Consider the following 14,818-nt stretch of genomic DNA (forward strand, 5'->3'; position numbering starts at 1 on the left):
AGTTTAATTTGAGTACAGGTGTATTTATTAGTACACAATATAATAATTTATTTTAAGGATAATATGCATTGGTGTTATTCGGAATGTTAAAATTTTTCACAATTTTTTTCAAATATTTCCTCACATGGTGAAGTTATTTCTATTCGCAAAATTCATTTGGAATTTTTTAAAAACACTCTCTTGTTCATCTAAAGAAACTAATCTTTTCCGTCTTTTTTTCATTTTTAGATAGTTGCACAAAACTCTTTAAACAATTATAAAATAAAAATATTGATTACTTAGTTTAATTTTTTTTTTATAAAAAATTTATATTGTTTATTTTTGCCAGTATGGAATGCATGAAATTGGTTCAATATTTAAACATTTAATGTAAAAATAAAATACCACCACCATATAACAAATATTTAAACAAAGTTTTAAAGCAGATCTGAAACTTTGAACGGTCAACACTAAGTGCTTTTTATTTTTGTAAGTTTATTTTAAATCAAATAACCCAAAACATTTTCACATTTTTATTATGAATGGTGTATAAATTTATATTGATTAACAATTTAAAAATGTAGAATAACAACTATATAACTTTATTTATATAAAAAAAAATTTAATGAGCTATATGTTGCCACGTGAAGTACTATGCATAACTTTATTTATTACTATGCTATATAATAAGTACATACAGACGTCAAACATACAAACACCGAGAAGGGCGCGATTTTTAAAAATAATTCTGTCAAATACACTAAAAATCATTCTTAATTTGAAATCTAAAAAATAACGAAATAATTGGAAATAAAATTATCGATCTTGTAGATGCTTTTTAGTTATCTGTTAATTCATGTTTTGCACGAATTTGAATGAAGTTGAGTTTACTTTAGAGGAATCATATATCTGTGACATTAAGCAGCTGTGGCGGTCACCTTAGTTGGTTGGTTGTTCTGCTGTTGAACCGTCTTCCTGATGAAACTGTTCCTGATGGTACTTGCTCTTGCATATGCCCAACGTCTGTTATTTTTCGGTCCAAGGAAAGATGCCAATACCACCATTACCAAACCGACTACCATAACTATGATCCATGTGACTGGTAGACGGTAATCTGGAAGACAGAACACATACGTTATAAAATATGTAAATGGAGACGTAGCTGTGTTGTTCTTTACTTGTTCAATCAAAGTGGTTTATTAGTAATATGGCTATGTGCTTTTCTAGTAAGATATTGACCATAATTAGACGTTGAACTGATGTACATAAAATGCTGTTTTCTGGCTTTAAGGATCAATGAACCAGTAAAATTACACACACAGAATATGAAAGCGTAACATCTTAGATTGAGAGGGACTACGAAATGGTGTAAGAAATGGATTTTATTTGTCAAGGTGCTACTTGTAAGATAAATAAATGAGACAGCTATTCATCTAAAACTAAATACATAAAAAAATCATAGACTAGACCAATTACTTACATATAACACCACCTTCTGGAGGAGGATTGGGACCGGCAAGAGTAATGGGTGTTACTCTAGATAATTCAACATCCTGTCCTCGGATCCTAGCAACAACAGTCCAAGGGTGGTTTTCTAGGATTGTAGGTTCCTTTATAGCTATACCACAATAGCCGTCTAGGAGAATGGATAAGTCGGTATATCTTTCAGGAATAGTATTTGTTGTGAAACCTGAAGAATAAGATATAAATGTTTTAAGCAAAATCTGTACCACAAAAATGTCGTAATAATAATTAATTCGTAGTAAAAATTCTTATACTAATAATATGATAAACTAAAATTAAGCAGATTGTTGATAATAATTTTTAAAACTATTGCTGTAGTGCAGTGTTTTTTTGGGACAAAGGCACAATTTTTTACTACACTGTTATTTTATGCTCGATCGTTTTTCTTTTGTCTAATTTGATTCTAGTTTAGAAAATGGAAACGTAATTTACAAAATGGTATGTTATGCTATTTTGTTATTACCTAAGCCATCAATACGCACAAATCGACAGTATTCAAGTGCTCTTCGGTCGTAGATCTGTGCTTCCACTATCAAATTATTACGCTCCATGCGCTGGTTAGCTGTCATCGTGTCTGCAAATAATGGAGACAAATAAAATATCACAATTTAGATAATGAAAAAATATCACACCTATAGTAGAATAAAGAAATATGATACTGATGATGATGATGTCTTCCTAAACAATGTCTGTTTCGGTGACCATGCGCCACAGAGACCAGCCAACATAGCAAGAAGTACTATAATGCTTAAGTATATACGGAATCATAGGTCCACTCTTTATTCCCTTACTCTAATTATAATTGGAACGGCGACACACGATAGAGGAGAGTTCAGGTATAAGACCAATGGTTTTACGGTTACCCTAAGAAAATGTTACCCCGGGTCGGGGTTTCGGGATTTGAATTCAGGTTCGGGAAATCTGCTGTTCATAAGTTAGCTACTAAAACAATGAGCACGTCATAAGGAAATGGCGTACGTAAAAATATTATCAATTAGTTTTGTTTTTCTTTTCTACAAAAAACATAAATCAATTATTAAATAACATAATATATTAATTTTATAAATACATGAATATTTAATGGGTAATATTGTTAAATGCACCTTGCACATTAACTTCAATTCGAGCACGTTGTTCTGCTTCTTGAACATCTGCGAGACCAACGTGGCAATCCCAGCTACCAGTGTCAGAGACGGAAAGGCTTGGGAACCTAATGCCGCACTCTCCAGCATCGAACCCAGCTCCAACGTATGTAGCTTGGTCATGCGAATCGACTGGAATTATTAATATGTTTTTACTCATAAATGTCTTTGAAATTATTGGGAATATAAAATTGTCTCAGTGATTATATAAATACGTGGATTACATCGTTTATACATTGTATATTTATTTTATGATAAAGAATTGGTAACACTATCGTAAAGATTGATTCTTATTACTAGAAGACTATAAATATAAAACAAATAACTATTGTGGCATCTCTTATCCTATGTTGTACACTTCAGTGTACTTTAGTGTACTGTTATTCTGTAACACTAACTCAAATCTAAATGCAGAGTGCAGGACACGATCTTGAAATGTCATCACATTTTATGATCTCAAATGATCTCAAGCGCCATTTTGATGCGTTTCAAATTGTTTTAACATTTCTTTTGCGAAATACTATGCGGGTTCTTACATTCTCATATTAAGTATATTTAAAATCAGAGATTCTTGCCCGGGTTTGTACCATGTTGTCTTTTTAAAGTTTTAAGTAATGTTATGGTGTTTGTCTTACTAGGTCCGACATTGAACACGGTGCCGTTTCGAGCTCGGAAGTAACAGTAGCGAATGGCGGACTGGACTGAGCATGTCATGGTGACACTGTCACCTACCACACTGCTAACCACAGGTCTGTCTGCTGTTAGAGTAGGCTCTGAAAATTACATGATTTGAAAATAAATATCATTATATTTTTATTTTCCATAAAAGCCAATACAAATAATTATAATTAAAAAATATATATTTATTAATCGTCTTAGTTACTATATTTACAAAACGAAAACTGAATTAAACATTTTAAATTTTTAATTAACCAATTTCCATAAAGTATTTTGTCAAGAAGAAAGTCACAAGTCGTTATTCCTCTAGTGGGGAGTTCCCAAAAGCCATGTATTGATCGTGTTTATAAATGTAAATGAATAATTATGGCGCTCTCACGACGTATCAAAATACTGGTTATGACATCTTACTTATTCTAATGGACATTTACCACACACGATTTCTTATACACACCGGTAACAATTGCAGCTACTACTTCAGGGTCTCTCATAGCCCAGGGACAAAATACACCTAAAAATCCGTAATAGGTCTCCCCTTCAGTTTCTACAGCACAACGCCAAAGACCTAAGTCTCGGGTGAGAGGACCTGTGATCAGGATACCGCAATCATGTGTGTGGAGGTCAGATTTATAGCTGAAAAGAAAAATACATTTCTTTGAGTTTCAAGACATTGAAAATAAAAAAGCATTTTGGTGAATTAATCAATCCACATATCAACATAAAATTGAATGCCATAAAAAGTTGGTATTCGAAAAGAAATATAAAGGTCTTATTGTTTATAAAAATTTAATTATGGTTAATGAAAATGAAAACATAGTTTCGTTACCCATTACAAAATGTCATTAAAAATATACCTAGAACCAGCTCCATGGACGGTATATCTACTTTCCCCAACACCTTCGTTAGCTAATAGCACGCGACCAGATGGGTCACGGAATTTACACGAACGGACTGGGTATGGACTTGTGACATTACAAGACAATGAGACAGTAGGTTTATTGGCTGTCACTTGGGTCATTACCAACGGCTTAGGATCTAGAAATTAAAAAAAAAAGCAAATTATATTCAGGAAAAATTCTCAATTGGAAACATCAATGATTTATTCCATAAGATAAGGGATATCAATAGTAAAGATATTCTAACCAGCTTCGACAACCGTAACACGGAACTGTGAGTTTGTAGTGAGGACTTGACCAGGTAAGCCGACATTCATCCTCCAAACACCTTCATGTGCCTTCGATGCTCTGTCAATAGCGACCCTACATCTACCGAATCCATCATAAAATGTTGAGCCATCTGGGCCAGTTAACGAACAGTACACTGCATCTTCTGCTCCAAGACTGACTAAAACTGGTCGATCTTTGTTCCATACAAGATTTGTTGCTCCTGCAGTCGTAGCAACTGAAATTGAAAAAGTCTTTAAATTAATTTTTCCATATATTATTCTAAAATATTGTAAAACTCTTAACATAACAATAAAAGCTTGTAAATGACTCACTGTGTCTGTGAAAGATAGCAAAGCATTATTGCGTTACAAAACCAACATTGATTTGTGCAATAGAGACAATAGTTTCACTTATTCATAAATGTTAACGTAATAATTAAATAAAATTATTATCGAATGAATAAGAGATTTATTCATCGTATTAAAAAAAATATTACCATTTACTGTCACACTAATGGGGGCCCTATAAACGATACTATTTCCATAAACGATATTCCATTTTCCACTTTGTGTGGTTTGAAGGTTTCTAACAATAAAACCACAGTTTTCAACGAATCGACTATCTTTTTCAAAGGCATTATATTCATTTCCATCAGGTCCCAGAAGTCTGCAAGTATCATAATTAGGTATAGAATTCTTCAATCGAGCGTAGAAATCATTGCCTTCGACTACAATAACTTCACTTACATAGGCATCAACGAATTCTGTAATATTAAAAATAATCTCTATAGAATACAGCAGATGTCTTAATTTAAAAAAAATGTTTAATTATTTTTTTATCATCATTATCAGGACATCGATTTTATCATTTAAACGTGACTAGATACGCGTACGCTTTAAATTATTATGGATTAATATACTAATAGCCAATAATACCTTCGACATGGATTGTAAATGGTAATCTTCTTACAATATTTTCGGAAAATCTTGAACCTTCAGCTAATAGCGACCAATTTCCAACAACATCACCGGAATTGATGGTAATTCTTATAGCACAAGTAGCGCCTGGGTGATTGATTACTTCGATGCCTTCTAGATTCAACTCTTGGAAGCTGTACCGTGTACCCGAAGGTGTTATTAGGATACATCTCTCACTGGTTACAAAGGCATAATCGTTGATGAAAACTGTGTGATTGGCACCTATTGCAGTATCAAAGTACTGGCCTTCTAAATCTTCTATATCTGCAGTATCGCTATCAACGTCATCATCATCATCATCTGCAGTATTGTCTAGAATTGTAACGTGTTTTGTTTAATTTTATAACATTCACCACTCTGTAATTTCTAAAATTTTAGATATCGATATTTTTAATTATACTATACTTTTAAATGTTAATTGATAAATATATTTCAAATTTGTAATCTAACCTGATGTTTTATTCACAGTCACATTGTAAGATTGCGATAGAATAGATCCAGTAGATAATTCCGAATTAAGTGTCCACACGCCGTTATCGTTCACATCGATGTGGTTCACATTAGCTTGACATTGAGTTACGTCTGTGTCTGGTAATAATTGAAATTTATCATTTCCTTCGTCATTTGGTTTAAATTCAACTTTTAAGCCGCTTGGAGTTTCTAGATAACATCTTTTAATCTCGTTAGTAAATGTCAGGACAACAGTACGTAAAGTTGCACCTTCGTCAAGGGTCAACAATGTTGGCGGATTTTGTCCGTATGTATAACCTGAAATTGTTTTGTTTTGTATAATACTAAAAATCAACTTATTTATATCTATTTATATGAATTGGGCAATGTGTAATAAATACAAAATATATGCTATTATTTATTAAAAATTGTTATCCGTTCTTATTATCTAACTAGTAAATGAAATTAATAATCGTCTAAAGGAACATCTTTGATTAGATTTATCTATCTATGACTTCACGTAATGTATAATTATATAGATATATGATCTATATCTATATAATTATACATTACGTTAGAAGTCTATGTGAGCAGGGCATATGCTGAACAACTTTACAATTACAAATACGTGTATATAAGAAACTAGGGAAAAGGGACTTAGTCAGATAAATGATACATTTATTTTTGATATCTGAGTAGTTCAACGACTTAAAGAAGTCTAGACTAGAGTAAAAATAAAATAAGTTATAGGTAAGAGACATGTTGTTAAAGGAAAAACACAATATAAGTGAACAGATCCTAAAAGATCATTAATTATAAATAATAACTAAAGATACTGCGCAAACCAAGTCGATTAAAATGTGCAAAATATTTTTAACGTTGACTTATTTATGACTTACAAGAATTTAACATCTTGAATTAAACACAATCGATACTTCATATTTCTACAAAGAGTACTTCAGAAAGGTTTGCATTCAAATACTGCATCAAAAATAATATCACCCAATAAAACCTATAACGCAAATAATAGTTGAATAAAAAAAAAACTTAATTCAATTAAATTAAATATATAAAAATAAAAACGTGTAATTACGCAGAGAATGCAATACCACGAATATTTAACATTATTTCTAAAGATATTAACGTCGGTTTCGCAATATAAATACTGAGTAAATAATGATTAATTATTATATTTAGCTTAAGTTAACACCGTCGCTTAAGTAATACCATTTAAGGCATTCGAGAATCATTTAATAATATTATAGAGAAATAAATTATATATCGGTATTGGAAATTTTCACATAATAATAGTTTATACATAAACAATGGCTGTTTGTAATATCGTATATTGTTTTTTCGATTTTTTATAGCTTATATTTAGCTGCTCGTCCAATGCTAAGATAAATCTTTACCTAAAGATAATAGGATATTCCGCATCGGGACATTTGGTTGGCTAATTTATTAACAGGCTTTACTAAAGGCAGGCAGGTGACTTTACACTGTCCTATTTATTAAATAAGCTAACTACAACCTCTGTAATTTAATCATATGATGGATTGTATACTGACGAACATCTAAGGAGATAATAAAATTATAAAAACAAATTCATAGAAAAAAGCTATTTCAAATATAAATGCCATCAAACGAGAAGTATCCTCATTACAAACCCCCAAAAAAAGATTTTTCCTCATCGTTTCATAAATGACGGAGTTCTGAAGGAACAAACATAAAAAAAAGCAAACAATCAAATTGATGATCTCCTTCGCTTTATGAGGTTGGTTAAAGAGAGTGTTTGGTATATACGTGTTTAATTTGTATGATACGGGTAGAAGGACCAGTTATATTTATTATGTCATTATGTAAAGCATATAATACTTATATTTACGTATCTATGCAAAATCGAGGCGGGTTGATAGCAATCATTAATATAGATAAACTTTATTATAAGACACGTCATTACAAAATTTCCGTATTTTTTAAATCCCTAATATATCTTTTTTATGTTTCGTGTATTTTTTTTATTTATACTTACAAATTGTATGTTTGACGTATGCTTTTAATATTTATATTAATTTTAGTATTTTTTATTTATTTATTCAATATTAATATCAACAGGCATACACTATTAAAAGCAGAAAATACTGCCACTATCGTCTAAAATTTAAGTGCTTTTTCAATTATAGGTAAAAACATTTTCAAAATAGTCTCATACAGTGAGAATTAACCATGCAATGTAAACAAAAAAATAAATAAAAATAGAATAACAAAAAACACATTTAATATCTATTATATAGATCTATCAATGAATTAGCAATCGATTATGTATTTGGTATATGTTTTAATTACTTTGATCGTTTTGTATTTGACGGCGAGATTGTAGATCGCCATCATCGTTGAGACTATCAATTTTAGTGATTTCGAGAGTGATTGCATACTCTCTGCTGTCAATGTCACGCTGGCAGAACGTCAAACGGGCAGCAATCTTGTGAAGGTCATGGACGGATCGCCGTTAATTTTGATTCCGTTTGAATCTTTATAAATAAGAGTAAGAAATACTTTATGATGGAACTACCTGAAGCTACCGATACGCCGATATAATTAATTCCAGTCAGTATCATAATCAAAATTCAATTGTTTCTTTGCTTTCATTTCCAATAACATGTATATTTTAAAGTGTGTTGTTGCGTACCAGTTGTCTTTTTTGTGGGACATTATTGTCATTAATTGTAATATTCCACCTTAGATAAATTATTTATATATCTAGAAAAGGTGTTGCACCTCAAAATAATTAAAACATAGGAGCTAACTTAATTATCTTTGATGCGTGACACGACACGCTTGACATTCGCCAGACGTCACACTAATTTATTAGTGTGCTTAGTGGCCAACTGTTGGCTACCAGTTAGCTTTGACTGTATATCTAGACATCAACAATCAAAGCATTCCATCTATTTGCATTGAATATTTAATCAATTATATAAAGCTCTTATCACACTGTGGTTTAAGTAATTAATAAGCAGTTTCCTTTCAGGAATCGTTTCGGATTTTAGAATCAACAAGGATAAAAAAATATTACGTTCAGTCTTTACACCTAGATAAACATTTTGAAGGTCATCCAGGTCAAATGCTGTCATTAAAAAAAATATTGTTTTTTTATTATCAAATAATGACATATATTAGTAGGTATATGTATCCTGATCTGATAATAGACGTCGATGTGAGTTTTGTAAACACTATCATGTCATATATCATGATAAATACGTTCACAAGGATTTGTATATTCACTCCGTGTTGAAGTAAAACAATAAAGGGTTTACGGTGCCAAAGGAGTATTAGCGTACGGCCTAAATGTATACTTATTTTTAAATAACCAGATTTTGTATGGATTCTATATTTTTGTTTTTTTTATTATAAAACTTAGTCATCATCTGGGACTGTCACTGTTAGTTACTCAACAAGGCAATAATAACCAGTAAATGTCCTACGACTAGACAAAAGTCACCTCTCCTTGCAAGAAATTTTGGACCATATTCAATCATACTGCTCTAAAACGGCTTGGATACACATTTGTCAGAATTTCATTCGACATATGCAGTTGTTCCCAGGATATTATCATCAGTTCCATTGTGGTTCTTAATTTAAGATCACATCTTAGGTTAAGATCTAAGTGATCAATCCACTGGGCACATCTTATCCATATCTGGTCTATTTCTGAATCATTTTGTCTAGTTCATATTCAAGAAACGATTTAAACTTTTAACATGTATAATTTCTTAAGTGAACTTAGGTCTCCAACAGAAAGATGAGTAAGAATTGTAACGCCGTCATCTTATTTATACGTTCATTGTATTTTATTTTTACGATATAGGTAGGCGGACGGTCAAATGGGCCACTTGATGGTCACCTTAGACAATGGCGCTTTTAAGCAATATTAGCCATTCCTTATATTCCCATTGCGCCCCTAACCTTGGGAACTAAGATGTTTTGTCCCTTGTGTCTGTACTTACACTGGTGAACTCACCTTTCAAACCGGAATAAAACAGTACTGCTGTTTGACGGTAGAATATCTGATGTGGTGGATAAGACGGGTTTGCACAAATCCCGAGTGTATTTAACTAGATTTATCAAAAAGGAATTGAATTATCTCATGATGTTTGGATTGCAGCTTACTTTTATACATACGTACATAGTGTACCTTCCATCGACTGCCTCGTTGGTTGGAAATTAATTTAAATTAATGTAGCAGCCCGGAGACTGTAATTTGGAATTGTGTATCCCGTGCCTCGGTAAGCACGTAAGCCGTTGGTCCTGCGCCTGAACTGATTATGAGAGATTCACTCTGAGTGAGTTCAACTGTGTTCCCGTTCACACTTGTGCATTATTATAAGTCCTAAGGCTAATCTCAAGGCCAGACTCTCAGACTAGTCAACTAGGCTGGTCTCCCTAGAGAAAGAGATCCGTCAGGATACAGATCACAGATCATCACGTTCCATTGCATAGGACCTATTAATAATATTTAGAACAACTTTAGTGTCAATTTATGAATTAAAATCACAGAAATAAATTCCAATTCATCTAAAATAATACTCTTAAGCAACTCAACTATGTTCTAGCTTCTTCTTCCGTTGTAAGTTTTATCATAAAAATATATCAGTAAATAAATGTTATCTCATATTTTCTTTCCTATTATCTTCCGTCATAGGCTCGGACTCATAGCTTCCCAATTTTTTTATGTTACGTTTCGTTAACATTTAGAGCTTTTTTTTTTCGTAATCTTTGAATTCATTTGAAATTTCGTATCAGGGAATTAATTGAAATGTGAGGTTTATTTCGTGTTTGTGATTTCTTCAGATAAGGTAAATCCTAATCAACCTGTATACAGAATATACGTTGCTAAAGCCGTCTTATAAATACGATTAAATTCTGCTCTATAGTTTCTTGCAAACAGTAATACATGAACAACTGACGCTACTTTAATTTCAATTACTAAAAGACTGTTATATTAGCTCAATCTTAACTTTTTCATCCTTTATATAAATATATACTTATAGAGGTTTTTCCTTTATTAAATAATTTAATTGAAACATAATGTCATTTAAATATATACAAATATCTATAATATTCAATATTTCTTCGCCCTTCTGTATATTATGTCGAATATTGTAAAAATGTAATTCTTCTAACTTAGTCTCCAATAATCGTCTTTGTTTATCCGTTGTATTTACATTACTTGATTCAGTATAATTAATCTTATCATCCATAATAAGGCGCCAAACAGCCGATGGCTATACATGATACGGCTTATATTAACGTAAGCTTCGAAGTTATTAGGAATCGGTCGCATTGCGATGGCATACGCAAATATTCAAAGTTCAAAATTTCAATAGGATTAAATTTATACTGCAAAATAAATTAGGGCAAGTCATATTTAATAAAACTTCGATATTTTTTTATAACGATGATTTCAAATTGTTCAGTTTGTTGAAAATTTCTACTATTATGAGAGTTACTAGTCAGAAAAACTTAATAAAAAATATCAAATGAATCCAATGAAGCTAGCGTTTTATAAGTTTACAGGATAATTTTTGAATGTGTAACCAAATTTCAAAATTATACAGTAGATTAATTCAAAGATAATTTTGTATTATTTCAAAATGATTAGGGGTTTGGATTTGAGAACCATTTCGCACTGTTCTACAAGATGTCTTACAATTATGGATGTCCTCATTATATTATTACAGCTTATTGGGTGGAGTTGTAAATTTTGAAAAAAGTGACATTCGATTTTATTACTTTTTGTGACACTATTATTATTATTGTCACAAATAAACATTTCCATAGGAAGCAAATATTATGAAATGAATATAAATGTATCAAGTTCGTGTAATGCAGTGTTGAAGACACTTGTGTATTCGAGCAAATTACTTATCATCAAAGTAATTAACATATTTCCGTTGAATCATTTAATTGAAATCATTTAGAATGAGTTTTGATTAAATACAGAGGCAACCGTTATAGATCGTAAAAAGTTTTTGTTGTATTTTTTACATTATATAATGTTTATAAAGCAAGGACTGAAACTGTTTTAGTTGAAAAACCTGCAAATTAATTTAAAAAAAAACACCACATAACTCTACTGCATTGTCCCTTTTAAGTAAAAGTAAGTCTTAGAATAGAAGCAAAGTCTATATAATATAGATAATTAAAACATAATTTCACCCGAATCGAGGATTTATGATAAACATTGTTTAACTTTTTATTTTAAATATATTTTTATTTGCAAGCTAATGACTACGCAAACGCTGTTGAATTAATCAGATAAATCTTTATAGCTAGTTATATAAAGTATGGACAGATAACTAATTTATATTTGATTACGTTTATAGGTAAGATTATAATGAATAAAGTACTGTAAAATATGTAGAACATATTAAATACTTGTAGGAATATTTCATACTGATATTAGGTTTCCGCTTACTGTGTTAAGCTGTTTTTGATTTATTTATAAAAACTAGTGTCAACTCATTTACTGTTCTCATTTCCTTTTTTTTCTATTGATAACCCTTATTAATAAATCCTTTTATTGATAAATCTTAACCGTAATTATATAATAATAATTATCAAACCGTATTATGAATAAATAATATAAAATTTTAACCGTATTTTTACGGGATAAGCGACTACATATTTACCAAATAGATTCAACAATAACGAATTTCTAAAGAAAATAAAAAAAACTATTTATTAATCGAATTGATAATTGATTGGCTGAAAGAAGGATATGATTCTTTTTTTTGAATTCGGTAAAAAATATATATAAAATCGTATGAGAGAAAAGTTATAGATATGTTTTGCCTCTATCTATTTTCTAGTTACAGATGGTTAGTATGAAATATTTTCTAAAAGTAATAACATATTTTTTAAAAGATTGAATATACCCATTGGTTATAAGAGAGCTCGTTCATTTTTCATCCAGAAAATCGGAAATGCTTTTCACAAGGAAACGCTGCTGGCATTCGTGACACGATTTCACGCGGTCATGATTTTTACAGTGATTGGTTCTTGTATATAAACATATTTAATCAATATGTTTTACTGCCTAAAACTATACTGCCAAGTAGGCACTATGATTATATCCTTTTACAATGATGTCCCACGGAAGTCCTTTCAACATAGAAGTATTATTTATGCTACAAATCACGTTTGGGCTAATAACGCTACCGACTCGTATAACTTACGACTATGCTAATATTTAATGATGTACTACAATTGTCTTATCAACACTCAAATATCTATTTCTTTGTCTGTTAAAAATAACCTTTTTCGTTGTAATGGGTTGACTCATATCATATGATTTCTAAAAATAAAATAAAATAAATAAATAAAGTTGATTTTCCGTGATCGAGTCGCCGAGAATGCCGTGCTTATCTTTCCACTTTTAGTGTATAGCTAAAAATGTATCGATAAGTTTTTAATGATTATTTCTAAATAGTCCAATGGTATGCGAGTCAGCTAATGAGGTACTTTCGTAGGTTCAATCTGAACCTCCTTGGTTATATAAGTACTTCTGACATAATTAAAACATATGATTTTAAAAATGGAACGATTATTTTAACAGACGCTGCCATTACTTATAGAATATGTTGTTATGAAGTATAATATTGTTAATTAAAATTCAGGTTAGTGACGTATTAAGTTTACTCACAACTCACGTGAAACTATAATAAAACAGTTGCGATAAAGCAATAGCTTCAGAGACACGTTGAGGTTTCATTCGTAATTTATTTATTCACGTTCTCAAGGGCAACAAACAGACAAGTAGGGAATTACTAACACTCAACTGGTTTTGACATTAATCAACACAAAATGTGCAAAAGTCTTTCTTCTCTACAAAGCATTGTTGAAAATATAACATAGCAGAATAACTTGTACGGACAAAATGGTTTGAAATAAACGAAGCATGTAAATTCCACGGCACTAACGATGTCATTTAGGCCGTGTTTTAAAAATCACAATATAGAAAACATTAAAACACACCTGTTAGTAAAATGGCGAACACCGCGATCCTCAACTTATGCGACCGCATGTTGTCGCTTCGCACAGAGAACTGCGTACGCGCAGAACTAACGGAAAAATAACCTCGCGACGTTAATGCTATGAACCCTTATATCCTTGTAATTAATCAATAACCGATCTCCAATATCTGGTCTAAATTCTCTTATCTAATCTCATACGTGATGTATGGAATGGTTGATTGCCCGTTAGGATGGTGATATCTACATTTGGATATAAAAGCCTGCGCGGGGATTGTTTTAATGAAGGCTGTGTTACATGTCAACATTGAATTATGACATTTTGTAAATGTGCCGCTTACCATGTTATCATAACACAGTTTTGTGATATAAAAATAAACTTCGTATCAAATAAATCGCGAGTAAATAAATGTATTATTTATCTTAAAGTCATTCATCTTTGAGATAGCGACGATTTATCAAGACTAGTACTGTTCGAATATTCGCTAATGTTAGAACTTAGCTAGTTTTGATTTAATCGATTGAATTGTAATTTATATTTCTTTAAGTCTTTAAACTGGAGGTTATGTAAAAAGAATACATTTTATCGGAATGTCACATTATAATCATTTTCCTTGTACGGGGGATTATTTTCGTCACGCAATTGTAGTTCTTTTTTTAAATCCAAACATTTTATAAAGCCACTTTAAAATTGCAAAATAGGTTCTACAATTGTCAATCCTTGTCCAACTATTATAATGAGACTTCATATTAATAAGATTTATGGTATCGGTTGTTAATTAATACTTTCATGAGTAGTTGCTTCTGTTCATTGCATGGATTTATTGTATAGTTTGATTAACTGTTTAGGCAAACTACTAATTATAACA

At 31.0% G+C, this 14,818-nt stretch overlaps 1 protein-coding gene across 2 annotated transcripts; it reads right to left on the reverse strand.

Moving 5' to 3' along the window:
- Window positions 1–499: 499 nt before the first annotated feature.
- LOC113403792 (uncharacterized) lies at window positions 500–14,079 on the reverse strand. Of its 2 annotated transcripts, XM_026644388.2 has the most exons (13): window positions 13,954–14,079; window positions 5,917–6,234; window positions 5,425–5,778; window positions 4,986–5,252; window positions 4,467–4,724; window positions 4,178–4,358; window positions 3,778–3,956; window positions 3,281–3,418; window positions 2,607–2,777; window positions 1,967–2,077; window positions 1,460–1,669; window positions 851–1,093; window positions 500–794 (listed from the first exon to the last, which is right to left on the reverse strand). In XM_026644388.2, exons 1-12 carry the CDS (start codon window positions 14,000–14,002, stop codon window positions 897–899), a joined length of 2,433 nt encoding a protein of 810 aa, XP_026500173.2. In that variant the 5' UTR covers window positions 14,003–14,079; the 3' UTR covers window positions 500–794; window positions 851–896. The 2 variants fall into 2 exon arrangements, with proteins under 2 accessions (XP_026500173.2, XP_064074136.1); XM_064218066.1 differs by having other exon boundaries at window positions 500–1,093.
- Window positions 14,080–14,818: the final 739 nt, after the last annotated feature.

This window comes from Vanessa tameamea, chromosome 20, assembly GCF_037043105.1.
Source record: "Vanessa tameamea isolate UH-Manoa-2023 chromosome 20, ilVanTame1 primary haplotype, whole genome shotgun sequence".
In the NCBI taxonomy this organism is placed as follows: domain Eukaryota; kingdom Metazoa; phylum Arthropoda; class Insecta; order Lepidoptera; family Nymphalidae; genus Vanessa; species Vanessa tameamea.

Excerpts from the sequence above, each read along its gene's own strand:
- LOC113403792 (XM_026644388.2), bottom strand. The coding sequence starts at position 14,002 with ATGCGGTCGCATAAGTTGAGGATCGCGGTGTTCGCCATTTTACTAACA. Across the intron at positions 5,253-5,424 it reads ATTTACAATCCATGTCGAAG|AATTCGTTGATGCCTATGTA; the intron begins GTATTATTGGCT and ends TTAATATTACAG. Across the intron at positions 1,670-1,966 it reads TGTGCGTATTGATGGCTTAG|GTTTCACAACAAATACTATT; the intron begins GTAATAACAAAA and ends CTTATTCTTCAG.